Here is a 21,548-nt window from a genome sequence, read left to right as displayed (position 1 = left end):
ATGGACGATCGTGTTCAAACTTGTCCCAATTTGGATAGATAAAACTCACTTTAATCAATTGTGGAATTAAGTTTTCCACATTATTTTAAAAATGGAGGGGAGGTTAGAAGTGTGCTACCTGCCTTGCTGTTTACGAATCATTTTATATTTTATAAACATTGAAAAGATTTTATGAAAATGAAACATGAACTAACAAACAATAATAATAGGAGGTGGCAGGAAAGCCCAACCTTCTTGGTAGGTAGGAATAGGTGGGAATGAACATTCATTTCTCAAATCCAGTGAATATCGGATTGCAATTGCAATCTGAGTTTACACATATTCGCGCATTAGTTAACCTCGACTATCGATCTGTGAGACCAGTTAATGTATATCATCACATAAACAATTTCACACAATGGAACAACCTTAACCAATTATCGATAGATCAGACAAAGTGAGAGTTAAAACAGCATAGACATCGTCCTACACTTGTATGATATCCATACAACATGTGTGAGAAAAGGTAGACAAGTATCTTCAAAAAAATGGGTTTTTCTTCGTTTCGACACTTGTTAAGTAAAATTTTGGCTAGTATGTTACATGAGTAAAGATTTACTTGTCCATCTAATTTCCACCTTCCGAAAATTACCTCCCCTTTTTCACTATCAAATCTCTATTGATGACGACCTATGTAGCACCGACACCTCTGAAAAAAGACATGTCCATTTCAGTGTCGGTGTGAACACTGACACCGACACTTGTGATTACGTTTAATTTATTCATTTTTCACATTATTACCGGTGTCATCGTGTCGGTATCGGTGTTGTCTTCAGAGTGTCTGTGCTTCATAAATTACAACGATTCAAAACCATATGATCCTAGGGGTGTTCATGGATCAATAACTAAACCAAACCAAACCATATATATGGTTTGGTTTGGATCTTAAAACTATTTTATCAAAACCGGTTTAATTTTTTAAAACCAGTTTACATGTGGATCGGTTCAGTTTTAAACCGGTTTCTCATAAAAACCAGTTTTAAATCGGTTTTTCTAAAAACCAGTTTTTTTTTTTTTTTAAAACCAGTTCAAATTCCAAATTCTAAGATCAATGCTTAACACGCAATTCTTTACCATGGCCAAATACTTGTCTTCAGTATTGTTTAACATGAATCTGAAAGCTCTTAATTTCCATCAAATTAAAAGAAAAAAATCAGTCAGAGTAAGAAAACAATATACCAATGTAAACAATTAAATTTAACTAAGAACTGAAGTTAAGAAAATGTGAGATGAAATTAGTAGAATGGTGAAACAAAAAAGTCATCATCATCCGTGGAATCCATCTCTATGGTTGTCTGTGCGCTGCTCAATCACAACAAATCCGCATATTGCAGAAAACATCAGAAACAAACAGTAGCTCCTTCAACCTTGAATCTAGCTATATTAATATGACAATCTAACCAAACTCACATGGACATTTTAACAAACAAGATGCGTGCATACAAAAAGGTGTGAAACAAATTGAACACATTAACCCTTAGACATTTTAACAAACAAGATGCGTGCATACAAAAAGGTGTGAAACAAATTGAACCCATTAACCCTTAGACATTTTAACAAACAAGATGCGTGCATACAAAAAGGTGTGAAACAAATTGAACCCATTAACCCTTACAACATTCAATAACACAAACAATCGAAAAAGGATCATAGTTAGCACTACCCATGAAGCCATTGTTGAGAGAAGAAAAGAAATTACCCCAGGGAATTGAATGTTGAGTTGACGATTGCGTCTGCAACCAAAACGTTTATGGCGGTGACCACAGAGGAATGGGCGGTGGCGGTGGCGGTGGAGGAATACGACTTTTGTTTGGGTTTAAACTTTGAAGGGTTAAGCAATTTACACTATTACAGTAAGTAAAAGAGAAAGTTTTGAGAGTGTTTCAAATGTGGAATCCAATATACCGATCCAATTTGATTAACGGTTTCCGTTTTTTTTTTGGTTATGCTAAATGGACCACCCGTTTTAAAATATTATTTTGGATTGGATTTTGAAATATGGATTAATATGGATATAAATTTGGTTTATGGTTATTGGTTTTTTTGAACACCCCTATATGATCCTATAGCATGACATTGTTGAAGATTAAAGGTATTTTCTTTTCTTTTTTTAGATTTTGAAAGATTCTTTGTGAAGTGAGGTAAATGGCTTCATTGTGATGTCTACTTTTGTATAGGAAATAACCATGTCTCAACAATTATACAGCAATAACTATGATTTAGGTGACATTTAGATGATCTTGAGATTTAATATTATCTAACAAATATACATGCCCTTAACTAAAATTTCTGAAAGGAGCATAACAACTTCTGATACCTTACAAAAAGCATTGAATCATCACTTAGCCTCAGTTTACGCAGTGCTGGCATTTCTTTCATCTATATCATCTTTAAGAATTTCCCTAAGGTACTCCATCTGTTCGGATCCTCCTTGAAGTTCCTCCCACTGCATGAAAGTGCACAAACATTTACTATTTTTTCGCGGACAAATCACTGTTCCAATTAAATCCTTAAAATTGTTTGGTTGGAGAAAAAAATTACAAACTCTTGTTTCCTCTGCTTTAGAAATAAGCAGACGGTATATAAACTGATGTGAGTTTAGTTCGAAGCCACCATATTTTAAGTTTGGCGAATGCCACAAACCGTGCAAATGACTTGTCGTGATAATGATATTATTTACAGCATATGTAAAACTCAAAATTATGAAATTATAGAGCTTACCTCTTGATAGGACAATGATACGAGTTTCCAACCAGCAGCGGTGATGTATCGGCGTTTTAGCATGGTATGTCCTAAAGGAACATCTATATAACAGGAAAAGACAAAAAATAACAAACTGAGTGATTCGACATAGAAAAGATTCAAGTTGAAACAAATAAAAGATACGCACCAGTATTTCTAGAGAAATGAGTTGGTCCATCAATCTCCAGAGCAAGCTTCTTATCAACTACCACAACATCCAAAGTGTAGCAATCTAAAACATATTCTTTGACCCACCCAAGTCCAGTGCTAACAAGAAGATGTCCAACTTCTTTCTGAAATGACGAAGTTATCTTCTGATTGAACCTTTTAGTTTTTCCAGCACGTAAAATTTTATCCTCGAGCTCACCACTTAAAGACAGTTGAAGATCCGGGAATTCAAGTTTCAAGCACTGGTTTACAAGATGAATCTGAGAAGCAATCATGATATCTTCCCTATACAGCTCCGAAAGCCTTTGCTCCTCAAAACGGCTAAGAGTTTTCCAGACATAAGAGAAGAAACTCCTATCCATTTGTCCAAAGACAGCATAGGACCAAGCTATAGACCCAAGCTGGTCCCTACTTAAAGTAGCTAAATTTGAGGCCTCATTTCGATCAACAGATTCGACACTGATTTGTTCGTGATTATTGGATAATTTTTCACCTATGAAACCTCTTGATTGGCTATGATCTTTGAAGAGTTTGTCTAACGAATCAAATACAGTGTCAGCTGGCTCATATAGAGATGCAAAAGCCCATAAAAGCTGCGAGAGTTCTTGCCCTTTGAAGGTATGAATTATTTTAGAAGCCCTTTTTGACAATTCTGTGAAAAGATCGGGAGCTGAATGCTGCATTGAAGCGAAAGCACCTGCAATATTAGCAATGTTCTGAGAGTTTAATTCTTCAACTTTGGTCAGTGCAATCTCTGCAATTCTATCCATTTCTGAAAAGTAAAGCAGTTCCCCTCCAACTTTAGACAGCGCCCAAGCTATGTTTGAGATTCCTTGACCCGAGCATTCGGGTAAGCCTGTCATTGCAATGCCGACAAGCATAGACATCTCTTTTTGTCGAGCAAACGCCAGTCTTCGAGTTTTCATCATAAAAACTTTCTCCATATTCTTAGCAATGCGATGAAGAGCAGTAGCAATATTCAAAGGCGAGAGAGGCGACGGGCTAAGTCCTTTTGAAACTGCAACAATTGTTTCGTATGTAACCTCCAACACATCCTCTGCAGTCTGTGCTTCAATGATCGCTTGGTTCAAGTTCATTTCTTTTTTATGGTCAGATATCCCGGAAAATTGAGACAGTCTATTGTAAAACATTTCCTTCCTTCTCTCCGTATTTTCTGGAAACATTTCACTCACTTTCCTTTTCAATTCACCAATATCACCCCTAGACTTCGTAGCCCGTGGCAACCCAGAGTCTTCCTCCGAATTATAATCAATTTCGTCGATTTTCTTATCTGTTATATCCTTGCCTACCAACTTCTTCTTAGCCTTTTTCTTCTTCTTCTTTTTAACACTAACCAAATCTTCCATTGTATAAGCCATACGCTTCGCTCTAACTGTTTTCAGCGCCATCTCTCTTGCCCTCACACACCATTCCATTCCATCCGTATCTTCAACCAACTCCAACCTTTGTCCTTTTTCCCTTTTGTTCGGAGCTCGGTAACCAAACGGATCCAGTTCCCCCAATAACTCCGTTTCCCAATCCATATCAGATTCCTCTTCTTCATCATCCCTTCCCAGCGCAGAAACCCTAGCTCCTCTAACACCAGTAACACTACCTCTATCAAAACGCATGCAATCGATGTTCAAAATATCGGAACCAGGTTTTCGATTCAAACGAAAAGTTCTCGTCGTGGTAACCGGGAAAGTATAACTAACTCTCGGAGCGAAACCAAAGGGTTTTAAACAACTTTGGTTAACCAAAGAATTCAATAATCCTTCCATAATGTTGGTTCACCTTTCCTCTTTCCTCACAGAAACCAAATTATCCAAAGCCAATAAAATCTTTTTCTATATTTTCTAGTTTCCTATTAATGAACAACAACCATCATAACCTAACAAAAAGGGGTTCCTGCAAACAAGAAATGCAATAGCTCTAAACACAATTGACATGGAAAATCAATTAAACAATATAATGAAAATTAGCTACATATATATAAAATGTTACAATTCTAATGGAGATTTTGAAACTCACCGGGAAGAAGAAAATGCAGTGTTTATCTGGAGTGGGAGTATTCACTCGTGCAAGTTGCGTGATAGAATAGAAGCAGATTGTGTTTCAAGAACAAAGCGAAGGAAGTGATAAATTGGTTAATTAGAAAAAGTTTTCTTTTTAAATTTTATCCATAGATTTTGGTTAATTAAAGTCATTTTCCTTTTAAATTTTATTTTTTAGGCAAACCTTCCATCAATAATCAAAGTCACTTTCACCAGTAGATTTATTTAATATGATATCAGATAAATTTAAATACATATTTAAATTAAAATTAATTATTAGTTTTAAAATGAATAATGATAAGAATTCGTGAAAAAAATTTAATTTTTAAAAATAAGGAGTTTATCTTTCAAATTAATATTCAGTAAAAAAAATATTTTAAATTAAAATTTATATATAAATGTGAATTTGAAATGAATTAATTAATTAATTATAAAATGAAAAATAATTATATACATTTCAATTGTATTAAATAAACTTGAAAAAAATGACTCGCGATAATGGAGACAAAATACTGTATAGTAGATGACTTGTATTATAGGAGTGTATACAATGTATGTTGTATAGTATTGTGAACTGTACCCTATATAACTAAGCCAAGTGGCGTTTGTAAAAGATAAGAAATGAGTGAATGAAATACAGAGTATTTCACATTTCCATTATGGTATCATTCGCCTTGTGATCCTTTTCCGCTGCCGATCAAGAACGCTTCAAAGAAGCATTGTTCTTGCGTCAAGAAAACGCCTGAGACGTTCTTCATCACAGATCCCTCTAGCTTCAAAGAAGCTTTTCTCTCTTCGCGTGTCCAAGAAGCGTCTTCGTCTCTTCTTGAGCTTCAGAGAAGCTCCGTGTTCCTCATTCATCTTCATCGATTACAGTTGTGCTAACTGCCATGGATTCACCTCCAACCTCTCCTCGTGTATCTGAAACGTTGGGTTCGCTATCAACTCGCTCCACTTCATCTGGAATCAACACGTTTGGTCCGAAACTCTCCATCAAACTCAATGACAACAACTTTCTTTTGTGGAATCAGCAAGTTGAAGGCGTAATCCTCACCAATCGGTTACATCGCTTTGTGGTGAGTCCTCAGATTCCACTGAAATATGCTTCTGAACTTGATCGTCAAAATCTTGTTACCTCTGATGCGTATGAAGCTTGGTTGGTTCAAGATCAAGCTCTCTTTATCTGGCTTTTGTCCACCATCTCTGAGTCCGTGCTACCTCGAGTTCTCTCTTGCAAACATTCTTTTGAAGTTTGGGAACGAATTCACAAGCACTTCAATGCTATGATGAAGGCTAAAGTTCGTCAACTCCGATCTGAGCTCAAGACTACAAAGAAAGCAAATCGCACAGTGTCTGAATATGTTCTCAAGATTAAGTCGATCGCTGATTCTCTGCTTGCTGTAGGGGATGTTATCACTGAAGAAACGCAGATTGATGCTATCTTGGATGGACTTCCTGAGGAATATAGTCCGTTCGTGATGCAAATGTATGGTAAATCCGATTCTTTGACTCTTTATGATGTGGAAGCTTTACTGTATGTGCAGGTGTTTACGGTGATTTCCGGTAAACAACCGCTAGTCCTCCAAACTATAATAAATATGATTTGGTTACTCGCAGGATCGACTAGATTGATCCTAGGACACATAGTCAATTAGATTGTTATCAATATTCTTTAGAACCATGTTCATGATTCGTTGTCTTCGACAAATGTTATTCGATTGAAAACATACACTTTTAGTGATGACTTGATTATATGTGAGTATGACTTTAAAATGTAAACAACGCAGATAACGTAACATGCAATTCTGTTTAAATGTAAAGAATCTTAAAACATAAAACTGTTAAAGATCTTGAAAGTAAATAACATGAAAGTAAATAACATGAAAGTAAATAACATGAAAGTAAATAACATGAAAGTAAATAACATGAAAGTAAATAACATGAAAGTAAATAACATGAAAGTAAAGATACAGTAATGTAAATGACAAGAAGTAAATAGAATGCAAGAATTTAAAGATATTCGAAAACGAAAAGCAATAAAAGATAATACTCATGTATTAAGATGGTGGTGTCATACGTACATTTTCTCAGCGAACTCGTTCTCGTTAACGCTTGATACTTGAGTAAATATGTGAGTGATTTGTACAAAATGAACACACGGAATTCTATCATAAAAAACTCCTATTTATACTAGTTTCGACCATAACGGCCCTACGCTAATCCGCTGCCACGTTTCTCATAAGAACTTCCAGCGATGACATCTGTGAATAAGCAGTTACGCAACTATCTTCGAATTTCAAATCTTCCCGCCTGAGTCCATCTTCGACGCGTGGCAGTATGTTAATAAACACTTACTAACAAACACGCTAAATAATAATACTTAAGCAAATTTATAAATTTTGTCTAAGTCTTCGAGGATATGTCCTTCCAATAGCTTTCAGTAGCCATCACCTTCATAAAAAACTTAGACGTTTCTTGCTATCGAAACATGGCCATCAGTAGCCATTTTATATTTCTCAGAGATGGTCATCAGTAACCACCTTGCCTTCGATCATACACTCCTTCGAAGCACATATATTTGCTCAACGAAATCTTCAGCTAACAAATTGCCCCCAATAAATGCCTGTTTAGAAGATCAACAGAAATAGGCGTTTTTTGCCATCATAAGATTTCGTCTCTTATTAAATTTTTGATAGTTCCAAGACTACTGACTAAACGTCATAATCATTGATAATCTCTGTTTCCGAAACGTCTTGTCATTCTCAAAATGTCTTCTCATAACTTACATTCCCACGTCCTTGACCTTACTTCCTGATCATTACTCCTATATACTAGGAGTAAGGCTGAATCTTTCGACCGCCATTGGATTAAATCATCATTCGCCACGTGTCCTTTGGGTTTTACCCAAAAGATTTAAAAAGGATTTCCGTTAAACCTTTAAATACTTTGGACTTGCATTCTTTTTACAACTTCTCATTCCTATTTCTCCGTCTTCTTCATCAAACAAAGGAACCAACATCTTCAAACTTTTCAAATCTGAATTTCTCAAAACTCGTCCGATGGCTTCATCTTCCAATGTTCTTCAACCTGCTCTAAAGCTCCAATCCACCACACGGTCTGGTGAACACGAACACATTCCAAACCCTAACGTTGAAGAAGTTCGCGCTATCTACGCTTCCCAGGTAATCATACCCTTTAAACTTTCTGGAAAATCTTTTGCTTTTATGGGTCCATTGCCGGGTGAAGATAACCAAACCCTAAGTAGGTTCTTCCCTGCTTATTATAAGACTAGGCCATTAGTGAGCAAAGCTAACACAAATGAAGAGGGTTGCTCTCCTTCAGGAGAATCTGCTAATGTTGAAGAAACTTCAACCGTAGCCCCTTTGGCTTTGCCAAAAATTAGGTTAAATTATATGACCAACTTTGTGAAAGTGTTTAGGTCACTCCCTTTAGCCAAAGATCCTGACTTGTACTTTGCCTGGTTAGAAAAAGTAGAGAAAAAGAAAGAATCTGACTGGAAATCGTTAGGAATCTACGATTTGATCCAACTATCAAAAACAGGCTTAACATATAACCAACCCATGCTAGTAGCAGCGGTCCATTTCTGGGATGCTTCCCACAACACTTTCCACCTCCCATGTGGAATGGTCACCCCTACTCTCTTCGATGTAGCTGCGATTACAGGACTTCGACCAACTGGGGAAGACTTCGATCCCACTGAGATGGATGTTGACACAATTGGCTTTAATAATTCGACAGTCACTTATACTGCGTTTATCCAACAACATCATGTTACCGCGAACGAAGAAGTCTCTGATGACGAACATATTGCCTTCTTGGCGCTATGGCTTTCGCGATGTGCTTTCTGCTCAAGATCCATACAAGTTGCAAAGAGATATCTTTGCATGGCTAATCAATTGCATAATGGAAAAAAGCTCAATCTTGGCCAACTACTTCTGGGATTTCTTTATGAAAACCTTAGCGAAGCTGCAAACCTTACCAAGAATTACCAATCTGGTACCTTACTTTATGCTGGACCTTTCTGGCTTTTGCAACTGTGGCTAAATGCTACGTTCGAAGCTCATCTTCCGTTTCGAGGGAAAGTCAAGGAGGAAAATGACAAAATCAGGAATCGAACTATTGAAGGAACTAGGTTGGCTTACCTGACTCCAAAAGAAGAGCCTGGGAAACTTCAAGAATACTTCTTAGCGTATATGATGATGTTTGCCCAGCGTCGTCAATTCGATCCGTCTATGGCTCCGTTTGTACATAGAACCAAGGGTCCTGAATGGTTTACTCAGAAATTCCCACCAACATCTCAGGATCAACAAACTGAGCTTATGGAAATTTGGGAATCTTTTCTGACTCCAAGGTTGTTCCTCCACCGTCTTCGACCATCGAAAGGGCAATGCATTCTTGTGTGCTATCAACCAAATTTGGTTTCACGACAGTTTGGATTGGTCCAAATAAAACCAAAATGCTTATATGAGAAAAGGAGTCATATGTGCTTCCACACCTTATACTTGTCAGAAGAAGAATGTGAAACAAAAGTTAACAGATATGCTGGCGTCACCAAACTTTCCCCTATTCCTTTCGAACCTTCCTTTTACTGTACACCAGACTTCCTTCAATGGTGGACGAATTATTATACTTCTCAAATCTTTGATGCTGATAGTTTGACGCAGGAACTAACTGCAGCTTTTGCTGATGTGCAGGAGACTTTTCGTAAAGGTACTACAACTCATATTAAAGAAATACAAGCTTTCCAAAAATTTTTTGAAACTATCTATAGGCCTGATGATCTTAGTCGGACCGTTCATGAGGCTGCAATCACTTTGCGCGAAAAGTTTTCCGCCAAACTGGATAAGTTGAAATTGCCCTCGTATGTTCGACCAGAACTACGTTATGAAGTGGCTTTCAAACTTAATCCTCCAAAATTTCCTCCACTGCCAAGCGCGGATTTTGGTGTGGCTTTGAGCACCCCTTTTCCAGATTGGTTTGTGTGTGGCAACGTTTTAAAAGATCTTCAAAACAGTAGTAAAAAACGCGTTGAACGGGTGGTTCCGACTAAGCATACCTTGGATACTTTCAAAGGACATCTCCATATAGATCTCGAACACGTTCGTGTCTTGACTCCAATACCTGAAGGTTTGGATTCAGACAATCTTTTCGACTGACTTTTCCTTTTTGACTGGTATACTAATTTCAATTTCGACAAAAGCTGTTGCTCATAGGAGGAAGATCAAAGAGACTCCTGCCCAAAAGAATCCTGGGACATCCCAAAGCGACAAACCCAGTGAAAGTGGCTCTCTCAATCCTGATAAAAAGCCTACGGTACGCACCTTTTGCGTTCTTAATCTTATATAATCTGTAATCAATAGTCCCTTTGCTTATCATCTGTCTTTTCAGAGTTCGAAGCCCCCAACTGGTCCGAAACGGAAAGTTTCTTCGTCCGCTGCTTCAGATGATGAGGATAAATCTCCTCCTCGCACTAGACAAGGACTTAGGAAAAGACAAAAATCTGCTACTCCTTCGAAAAAGGGAAAGGGAGCAAGTCCCTCCAAAACTACTTCTCCTACTGATAAAGCGTCCTCTGAAGATTCCCCTTTGAAAACAACTAGCAACATACTTGTTGTCGAAAGTCACAATTCAAGTCCAGATAATATCCAAACCAAGGTCTTTCAGGTTTTTTCGCATATTAACTTGTGACTTTATCTAAATAATGGGATTAACTTTTTTACCTTGTTATTGCAGGATGATGCTGGCACTGCTACTTCAGGTTTCAAAGATCCTGGTCTTACCATTGATGTTCCCAAACTCTATGGTAATAATAATCTTTAGCTTCGTTGACAAACTTGTTACAGGTTTATTCTTATGACTAACTCTGCTTTATCTGACACAGATACTTCTCGAGACAAAGCTCCTGCTCTTTCACCCGTGGTCGAAGATGCTCAGCCCATCAACACTATGCTGCCCGATGAACCCGTTGAAGAAAGTCATTCTACTGATGAGTCTCCAGCTACTCATCAAGACAAAAGTTTGGAAGGCGAAGATCACGCCCTCTCAGGTAGTGACAATGTGAATCTGCATCCTCATCATAGTGACGACACTGTGTCTGAATCAGATGCTATGGAGGAAACTTCCAAACTAGAAAAGCAAAACTTTCAAGAAGCTTCGACTCTTGACACAAAAGCTGATCCTGGGACCACTTCAATGCCTGCCCCTACGCCTTCGGAGCTAGAACAATTAAAGCATGTTGATCCTCTTAGTTTCTTGAAGATTATCATGAATGTGGATACTTCTTCGTCTCCAAGTCCTGACGCTATTCCAGTTGCGACTGTGGGGTCTGGCAACCAAGAAGACACTTCTAGCCTGCTTCGACAAATCAAAGAGCGGTTCTTCGATGTCAATCTTGTGGATCTCCTCATTCGGGATCCTCTTAAGAGTCATGGTTTAAATCAACTTTTGAAAAAAGTAGATTTACTTCAAGTCTCCACAACAGTCTCAGACGTACTTGTTCTGTTAGGCTCTCTGGTTGAGCAACTTCAAGCTGATATCCTTCGAAAACGAAGTATCGAAAGAGAGTTATCTGAAGCAATGGCCTCCCGTGATTCTTCATGGAATTCTGCAGTAGATGCAACCCAACGAGGCGAGGTCCTCAAACTTAAGCAATCAGAAGACCAGAAGGCCTTTGATGATCATGCAAAAAATATCAAGATCTGGAAACAAGAGATAAAGGCACTTGAGGAGAAAATCAAGGAAGCTGAACGCAGCCAGGCAACCATCCAACAATCCAACCAAAAGGAGTTGGTCGAAATAGTACAATCAGGGATCACACATTTCGAGGCTGCTCAGAAATTGATTCCTGAGATCGAAAGGTTGAAGAAACAACGATCGGTGATTGAACTCCGTATGACTTCTTGGGAGTCACAATATTCAAAGATCAAGAATAACCTCCCTGAGGGTTTCAACTAGCTGCTTCGAACCTTATTATCTGTTGCGTTCTTATTTATAATCGAAACCTCATATATTTTGTAAAAGCACTTATTTATATGCTTAACTTCTCCCTTCGTTTAAATATAATATTTATCAGCACTATTTCTTAGCAAATCTTTTCAATCTCTTGTCAAAATATATTTTCAGATCCTCCACAGTACTCTTCATTAATGCAACATGTAAACTCCGAATACTCTTCGCGACCTCTTAGCCTTTGGACTTGACGTTTCTACTTCTTTAGCCCTAATCATGACTAAACAATAACGTTAATTTTTCAAAACGTCATTTCAAGACGTGCGTGAATCAGTTTCATGATTGCTGTTCAACTTCCAAGGGCGGGAAACGGCGGACGTAATAACTCCTCTCTTTGGAAAAACCAACTGCAGTCTAATCAATTATTAAGAAACTAAACCAACCTTTAGTATTCCCTTTCTATATAAAGGTCCAATATCACCCTTATTTTCTTCATTCACTCATTCTCTTCTTTCCTAAACTCAGAAAAGAGAAACCATTTTTCTTCCTCCAAAACCTTCTTCTCTTTTTTTTTTCACAATGGCCGAAATCCTCTCTTTCAATGAAATCAAAACCCTTATCCGGAGCGAGTTCAGACTTTCTGAGGATGAACTCCTTCGCCACTTTGTCACTCTTGAAACTTTGTTTGTCAATCAGGAGTTGGACTTCTACTTTGAGGAAGTCTTGGAAGGTGCTGTTTATCCAAACATGTTGGCTGAGTTTTGGATGAATGCTACTGTACGCATAGATCCTGAAGGTAGAACCACCATAGATTCTGAGATTCGGCATGCACGTTTCAGTATTACTCCTGCCACCATTGCTCACTTAATCAGGTGTAGTAACTCTGGGGAATGCTTTGATGACGATGGCTTTAACATGACCACGCATCTCATGCTGAGGTCCGTCATGGAAAATGATCCTTTTAGTGCCAGAGTTGTTAGGATCTGGCATCAGATGCTCGTGGGCAACTTCCAGCCTCGGAGGATCAACGAAAACGACATCTTGGTTGAAGATTTGGAGTTCATCTTCTGTGGTCTTCGAGGGAAGAAGATCAACATTCCTTTGATGATATTCAAAGGTCTCGTGAAAGCTGTCTCTATTGGTACTGAACGGCAGAGGAACGTGACTTGCCTCCCATACGGAAGACTTCTTACTTTCATCTTTCAAAGGAAGGGTGTAGTGAGACGCATGCGTGAGGGCGGAGCCATCGACATGTTCGAAGCTGAAGCTTCACCCGTGTTGTCCTTGGAGGATTTAAACCAAAGGATTAACTAACAACTTTCCTTTTTCCTTTATCTTAGGGTTTTTATGCTTTCTTTTTTTTTGTTGTACTTTCAGATCCTGTTTGGATCTTTTGTAATGCATGCAAACCCAAGTTATGAATGACAAATATTTTGAAATTTCTTTAGACTTTTCCTTTTTAAGTCTGTTATTCTGCATGTAAAGCCATTTTGATCGACATGGCTCATGTGTTTTGACACATGGCTAACCATTTTGGCTTTTCGTGACACCTCAAGTGTCTACGTTTTTGCAATCTTAACTTCGAACATGCTTGGCTTATATTTCTTCAAATACTTCCCATTTACTCTTAAGATCCTACGATCTTCTGCTAATTCTTCGATTTCATAAGCATTGTTCGAAAATGTTTTTAAGATTCGAAAAGGTCCTTCCCAATGTGGGGACCATTTACCAAGCGCCTGATTTTTTCGGTCTATAGGTAAAATAACTTTCCAGACTAAATCATTATTAACAAAAGTTTTACCTTTCACCTTTTTATTGTATGCTCTGGATACCCTTTCTTTCTGTCTTTTAATCATTTCCAATGCTCGAAGCCTGTCTTCGTCTAGATCTACCAACTCATTCATCATTAACTCCCAGTAAACGTTGGGAGAAATGTCAGCTTGTCTTTGTATTCTTACTGACTGCAAACATATTTCGATTGGTAGTACCGCATCATGTCCAAACGTCAACTGGAAAGGAGTTGTATTTGTAGCTTCTTTTGGAGATGTTCGACAAGCCCAAAGTGCTTGATCCAAAGTCTTATGCCAATTCTTGGGTTTCTTCCCCACATGCTTCTTAATAAGACCAATTATAATTTTATTTGCTGCTTCGACTTGTCCATTTGCTTGAGCATAATAAGGTGTGGATGTTAGCAACTTGAATCCTATTTCCTTGGCAAAGTCCTGCATTTTTCGTCCAGTGAAGACTGATCCCTGATCAGTTGTTATGCTTTCTGGGATTCCGAACCTATATATAATATATTTTTGAATAAACTCAATCACCGCTTCTTGGTCCACATTTGCCAATGGTATTGCTTCGACCCATTTTGTGAAATAGTCTATTCCTACCAAAATGTACCTTTGACCTCTGGATGATTTGGGGTGAATTTCTCCAATTAAATCTAAAGCCCATCCTCTGAAAGGCCAAGGTTTCACTATTGTACTGAGTTCATTTGCTGGAGCATGTTGTATACCTGCGTGTTCTTGGCATTCTTGGCACCCCTTGGCAAATTCTATGCAATCTTTCAACATTGAAGGCCAATACATCCCATAACGAAACAAAAGCCATTTCATCTTATGTCCTGCTTGATGTGCACCACATGCCCCACTGTGTACGTTTGATAGAGCCAAGTATGCTTCTGCTTCACCCAAGCATTTCAGCAATACCCCTTCAGGAGTTTTCTTGAACAATTCATTCCCCATTAGAAAATATGACAAGGCTCTATACTTGATTTTTCTATCTGTCTCCGTCGAAGGATTCTTCAAATAGTTGATTATTGGGCTCCTCCAATCCGTGTCTGCCAAAGAGTCAATATTTAGGACTTCGAACTCTTCTTTGTTGGCATAACCCAATTGTGAATTCTCTAGATCGCTCGGAGAAAGTTTAGTAGACATTGCTCTTCCTCTTACTTCGATCAATTCTTCCAATTTTTCTTTCGATACTTTGTATCCTGAAGCCAACTGTGCCAAGTCGTTCGCTTCTTGGTTATTCACCCTTGATACGTGTTTCAATTCTACATATTCGAATTTCTTGAGTAGCCTATTTGCAATGACAAAGTACATGATTAGATTCTCTTTGATGCACTTGTATTCTTTTGTTAATTGTTTGATGACCAATTCGGAGTCTCCTTTAATTTCGACTCTGGTTGCCCCCAGTTCTAACAAAGCCTCAAGTCCGGCGATTAACGCTTCGTACTCAGCTTCATTGTTGGAGCATAATGGTCCTTCGAGTTTGTACTTGAGCTTTGTTGGAATTCCATCAGGAGAAATTATCAACACTCCAACTCCAGAACCTTCTCTATGTGTCGACCCATCGAAGTACAACTTCCAAGGTTTTAGGTCCACGTAATGCTGATGATTCTCAACCACTGCGTGATCGACAATGAAGTCTGACACAATTTGGCCTTTCATTGCCTTGAGAGGTTGGAATATTAGCGAATATTCCGTTAGGGCTAAAGCCCACTTGCCAATTCGACTATGTAATATTGGCTTGGATAACATATGCTTAATAACATCACAATGAGACGAAACGTAAACATCAACTGGCTTTATATAATACTTAAGTTTAATACAAGAGAAATACAAACAAAGGCAGAGTTTTTCTATAGCAGTATATCTAGTCTCTGCATCATTGAGTACTCTACTTAAGTAGTAAATGGCTCTTTCGATGCCATTTTCATCTTCTTGTGCCAGCATGCTGCCTATTGTTTTGTCTGATGCTGAAATGTACAGGCGCATGTGTTTCTTCCCGTTTGGGGGAGATAAGATTGGTGGACAAGTCAAGTATTGCTTTATCTGATCGAAAGCTTCTTGATGTTCAGCACGCCATTCGAACTTTCCTTGCTTAAGCCGTAGTAAAGGCGAGAAGGCTTGCGTGCGTCCACTCAAGTTAGAGATAAATCTTCTTAAAAAATTTATCTTTCCCAATAATGATTGTAACTCTTTCTTCGTGGATGGAGATTTGGTTTCCATGATGGCTTTTGTCTTGTTGTGGTTAATTTCTATTCCCTTTTTATGGACTACGAAACCCAAGAAATCTCCTGCTTGTACAAAGAAAGCACATTTAAGGGGGTTCATCTTCAACCCATGTTTCCTCATTCTTTCGAATGATTGGCTTAAATGATCGAGATGACTCATTCCCGAAGTAGATTTTACCACAATGTCGTCTATATATACTTGCATGAATGTTTCTATAAAGTCATGGAATATAGAGTTCATTGCTCTTTGGTAAGTTGCCCCAGCATTTTTTAAACCAAAAGGCATTACAACCCATTCGTAAGTGCCTATTGCCCCTGGGCAACGAAACGCTGTCTTGGATACATCATCTTCTGCAATAAAGATCTGATTATATCCTGAGTATCCATCCAACATACTTAGATACTCAAAACCTGCGGCTGAGTCTACCAGCATTTCTGCTACAGGCATGGGATATTCGTCTTTAGGAGTGGCTGCATTAAGATCACGAAAGTCTATGCATACTCGTAAAGAGCCATTCTTTTTAATTACAGGTACTATATTGGCAATCCATTCGACATACCTTGTAGTTTGGATAAACTTGCAACGTAAAAGCCTTTCGACCTCTGCTTTAATCTTCGAATGGATCTCTGGCGCGAATCTTCTAGGAGTTTGCTTCACAGGTTTCTTCCCTTCTTTTATTGGAAGCTTCAATTCGACTAGATCCCTTCCTAGACCAGGCATCTCATCATAATCCCAAGCAAAGCAATCTCTATTTTCTTTCAGCATTTTGATGACCGTTGCTTTTAGTTCTGGCTCTAATTTCGCGCTGATATATGTTATCCTTTTTTGATCCCTGTCTCCGAGGTTTACTTCTTCGAGTGGATCTTGGGCTAACATCTTTATATTAGAAGCCATTGGGTATTTTTCGAACCCTAAAGGTTCTTCGTCGTATATTGCATCTAATCTTTGGTTTGATCCTTCGTCCATAATCTCTTCGTCTAGGATCGTATCTTTGGAGTGTTCGAAATCTGTATGCACCTCCAATTCTGCTATCTTTTCTTTGATTTGGATGGTATCTACCTTTACATCTGCTAATTCGGCCTCGAGAGCCGCCTTCTGTTTGTTCTCGGCCACGTAGGCCGAAATCTTTTCGAAGAATGAAGACTCAGACATGATTTATGTCATCGTCCCAGCCTGTTGGCCGTATTGCCGCATGATCTTCTAAAGGTGCTGTATCCGTTGGACCATCCATGATCTCTCTATCCCATTGGAATCCGTTTGGGTGCAAAGTAAGATAATACAATGCATTCTTATTTGGGGTGTACATCTCTTCTGCAGTATGACAAGGTCCTATATTTGCCAGATTCCTATCGAAGTTGGATTTATTTACCTGGTTAACTTCAGCCATATAGTAACTCTGATCACCTTCGATGTTTTCTACTATGCCATCTTCTCTCCAGATTGTCACCCTTTGATGCATTGTTGAGGGTACAGCTGCTACCCCATGAATCCATTCCCTTCCGAGCAACAGGTTATAGTTTGCTTTTGCTGGTATAACCATGAACATAGTGGGTCTGGTAACTGAGCCTACTGTCAAATTGACTTGAACAACTCCCAGTGTTTGTCCTATCTTACCCTCATAGTTAGACAGGACCATGTTATGTGGTCTTATGTCCGTATCGAACATGCCAATTCTCTTTATCATATACTGGGGCATCAAATTTACTGCTGCTCCCCCATCAACTAGGACTTTATTGATGCCAACATTCTCAATCTTAGCCCTAATATAGAGTGGTTTCAAATGATTTCTCATACCCTCATCAGGCCTCTCGAAGAAAGCATTCTGCTCTTCGACTGCACCATTATTTAGCACATAGTAACACACAGGTCTGTGTTTTGCCATTTCTTGGATATCAGCCTCCTCACAGTCTTCTACCTCAGTTTCCTGGTTAAACTCGTGAGGGAGTACGGACACAACATTGCAATTTAAATTTATAGACGAGACTCCATCAGAATCAAAATCATTTGTCATTCTGTCCTCTTCGTTCCAGGAATTTGACCGCATCTTATCTTCTTCATCCAAGAGCTTTTCAGCTTCGAACAATGCACGTTCCACCGGAGGTTTGTTTGACTTTGCTCCCTGGTATGGGACTTGGTTGCTGCTAGTTTCTCCAGTTTCTCTTGGTCTATATTCCTTCTGGGCCTTTTTCATCCTCTGGTGCCTCCTCCATTGGGACCGAGACATAGGGTTTTTTCCCTTATAGTTCTCCAATCGATATGTCTCTCGATTTGGCCTTTGAAATTGTCTCCTATATGCCATTGCGGTTCTTCCTCCTTGGTCCCAACTACGCCGTTTGTTGGTTCTTGCATCGGCTTGTACCCATCTATCCCTAGGTGGATCTGCAGGGATTTTGAACGTTACCCTTCGAACTCTAGGGTGTGGACTATCTGGCCTCTTCGTTGGAGTCCATACATCGAAACCATACAAGTCAGGACGTAGCCCTTGAGTTTCTTGATTCATGGAGCAGTGCACACGTTCAAATGATCTTGCTAGCATCTCATCATAGGCTGCCCCACATCTGGGGCAGAGTGCAACCTCAGAGTTCCCTTTGTGGCATCTGATCAAAAATCCTAATAAGCTTTCATCCATCCTTGGGTACACTTGTAGTAAAGGATTTGGTTCTCTCCCTGGGTGTTCCCATCTTTCACGTCGAGCCCTTTCGAAATTGGCTTCGATTCTTCGATTCAGCATGATCGAACACCTTGGGCACATCCATTGTTTTCCACCATTTCTCTCATGGCAATTCCATAGGTAGTCTTTGAGGCTTTCAGCTCTTAGAGGAACTTTAATACCCCCATTCTGCCTTGTCAGCCGTGTCTCTAGTTCGCCAAACTCAGATGTTGGGTGTCTGGCGCTAACCATGTTGACCACCGCTGGAGCAACTTCAGAGATTTGGATTTTCTGGAGTTTTATCCTGAGGTCTTCAGTGGCCTCATTGCTCTCTTCTTTTGGTGCTTCAGTCATCTCTGTTTGGGAAGCTTCTTCAATCTCAGTATTGAAGATTATTTCATCATTTAGGCTTTCAGTAGCCTGCTTTCCGTTGAGCATTGCCTTAGTTTCCGCCACTTCGATCTCCGATACTTCCACCATGTTGATATCTTCTACCTCACAGAGGCTAGCACCAGCAATGTTTAGGGGATTGGTATCGACCCTCATGTGACTCTTGGTCTTGTCAGCAAATTTCAACCTTCCATCATTGATAGCATTTTGAATTAGATCCCTGAAAAGAAAACATTGTGAAGTTTTATGGCCTAAAAACCCATGATATTTACAGAAACCTCTTTTCTTCCGTTGTTCCAACGGAGGAATTTTGGAATTAGGAGGTAGTATCATTTGGCCATCTTTTACTAATAGATCAAATATTTCATCACACTTAGTAATATCAAATGTATAAGTTTTCTTAGGAAACCTATCATTCTTATCATTTTCTACAGGGTTCTTTCCATTTGCAGGATTTAACAATTTGCAGGCATAAGGTGGTGCCTCTTTTAATTCTGCTAAGTCTATTTCGACTTCCTCCAGGCTATATGAGTCATTGAAAGACTCATCATCAGCGTCTTCGGCTTCGACGTACGCTATCCTTTCCTTCTTATGACTTTTGTTAGCCCTAGCCTTTTCTACTTTCAAGCGTTCGACCTGTCGAACTCTATCTGCCAACTGGGCCATGTCCCTAAGGTATTGGGTATCTAATTTCTTTCTTATTGAGTAATCTAGACCACCTGCAGCCATTTCGACAAGTTCGTGCTCAGGAACTGTCGTAAAGCACCTAGATTTCAACAGACGGAACCTATTCAAATAATCATCAATAGTCTCCGTGAATTTCCTCTTAACACTGGCCAATTCCTTCAAACTTATCTTAGTTTGACCCATGTAAAATTGCTCATGGAACAATCTTTCTAGGTATGACCACGCATCTATCGAATTGGGTGGCAAAGTAGTAAACCAGATAAAGGCATTCTTTGTCAGCGAACTAGGGAAATACTTGATCCTCAAGTCCTCGTTTCCTGCCAAGTCCCCTGCTTCTGTTAGATACCTAGCAATGTGTTCCACTGTCGATTCGTTAGTTTCGCCTGAAAATTTTGTAAATTTGGGTACCTTAGTGCCCCTAGGTAATTCTGTCTGCATAATATAGTCTGATATAGGGGATGTATAATTTGGACGTCTGAGTCCAGTACTTAGGCCATTATTGGCCATCACCCTTTCTATCATAGCAGTCAAGTTATTCTCTGTGGCCAGATTTTCCCTTCTGACTCTTTGAACAACCCCATCTGGATGTTCATTTCTACCTACAACTCTTACTCTGGGTTGTTCTTCCTCCGTTTCTTGTCGAACGGGGACGGTTCTTTGACTTGAAGTCTCTAAATTAATTACTGGAATTTCTTCCGTCCAATTCGTCCTCCGCAAGGAGTTTATATCTCGGATGGTTGGTCTCGATGATGGGCCCTCATCTTGTATACGTTCTAAAACGGGCATTCCCTCTTGGTATGCGGGCTGTTTATCTTTCCTTTTTGGTTGTGTTACACCCATGAACTCCGCCATCCGATTCATTTGAGATGACATCTTTTGGAAAGTTTCTACATTTTCCCTATTTGTGCAAGTAATGTTTGTCAACAATGGGGTAAAGATTGAAGTCAATTCTTTGGCTAAAGCCCCTAGCATATCATGGTTGCTTGCATCCATTTCTTGTCGAAATGCTGCTTGGCTGTTTGTGGTATAATGAGGCACCTGGGTAGAAAAACCAACGTTGTGTGTACTTCGACTCGCAGATCCCACATTTGGTGAAAATGTCGCATTATTAGTTGGGACATAAGTAGGTCCGGGCCCTCGTACGCCTGATCCAAAAGGAAATGGCATCCCGTATGGAGGATTTGGCCTCCATTCGAAAGTTGAATTCGTGCCTTGACTAGACAAGTTATTCGCAGCATTTGTTGAGGGAAACGGTAATACTTCCTCTGCACTCGTGGTCGAAGGTGCAGTTGTTGACACTGAAACTGGCAAAGTCCCTGAAAGTCCTGTATTATTTTTAGGCACCGACTGGGAATTATCTGCAGGTCTCGATCCATTTGGACCTGTTGTATCCCTTGTTCCTTGAGTGGAATTCGAATTTGCCGCTCCTGATCCTGTGCCTTGTGAGGGATCTTGATCACCCCCTGCACTGGCTGTAACAACCATTTTCTTGTTGTACCTTCGTTTGGGAACCGGTTGTGCACTGTTTGTTAATTTACCGTTCCTAAGGTTCATACAAGGTCTTGATATTGTCTAGACAAAACAAAGCAATTGATTAAAACAATCCGTTCGACACTGTCCCACTGGGCGTGCCAATTTGTTTACGGTGATTTCCGGTAAACAACCGCTAGTCCTCCAAACTATAATAAATATGATTTGGTTACTCGCAGGATCGACTAGATTGATCCTAGGACACATAGTCAATTAGATTGTTATCAATATTCTTTAGAACCATGTTCATGATTCGTTGTCTTCGACAAATGTTATTCGATTGAAAACATACACTTTTAGTGA

The 21,548-nt window shown here is 39.2% G+C and overlaps 1 protein-coding gene across 1 annotated transcript; it reads right to left on the bottom strand.

Annotated features, from left to right (window-relative positions):
- Positions 1–2,176: 2,176 nt before the first annotated feature.
- LOC131616677 (RAP domain-containing protein, chloroplastic) lies at positions 2,177–5,115 on the bottom strand. The gene is made up of 4 exons (XM_058888079.1): positions 4,981–5,115; positions 2,930–4,857; positions 2,761–2,843; positions 2,177–2,485 (listed from the first exon to the last, which is right to left on the bottom strand). The coding sequence occupies exons 2-4, from the start codon at positions 4,728–4,730 to the stop codon at positions 2,393–2,395; spliced, it is 1,977 nt and encodes a 658-aa protein (XP_058744062.1). The 5' UTR covers positions 4,731–4,857; positions 4,981–5,115; the 3' UTR covers positions 2,177–2,392.
- Positions 5,116–21,548: the final 16,433 nt, after the last annotated feature.

This window comes from Vicia villosa, linkage group LG7 (genome assembly GCF_029867415.1).
Source record: "Vicia villosa cultivar HV-30 ecotype Madison, WI linkage group LG7, Vvil1.0, whole genome shotgun sequence".
Taxonomy (NCBI): domain Eukaryota; kingdom Viridiplantae; phylum Streptophyta; class Magnoliopsida; order Fabales; family Fabaceae; genus Vicia; species Vicia villosa.
This window is presented reverse-complemented; position numbering and strand designations above follow the sequence as displayed.

What these genes read in the sequence shown, in the direction of transcription:
- LOC131616677 (XM_058888079.1), bottom strand. Translation starts at nt 4,730, where the DNA reads ATGGAAGGATTATTGAATTCTTTGGTTAACCAAAGTTGTTTAAAACCC. An exon ending in TCATTTCTCTAGAAATACTG is followed by an intron (nt 2,844 to 2,929) that starts GTGCGTATCTTT and finishes CCTGTTATATAG; the next exon opens with ATGTTCCTTTAGGACATACC. An exon ending in TATCATTGTCCTATCAAGAG is followed by an intron (nt 2,486 to 2,760) that starts GTAAGCTCTATA and finishes ACTTTCATGCAG; the next exon opens with TGGGAGGAACTTCAAGGAGG.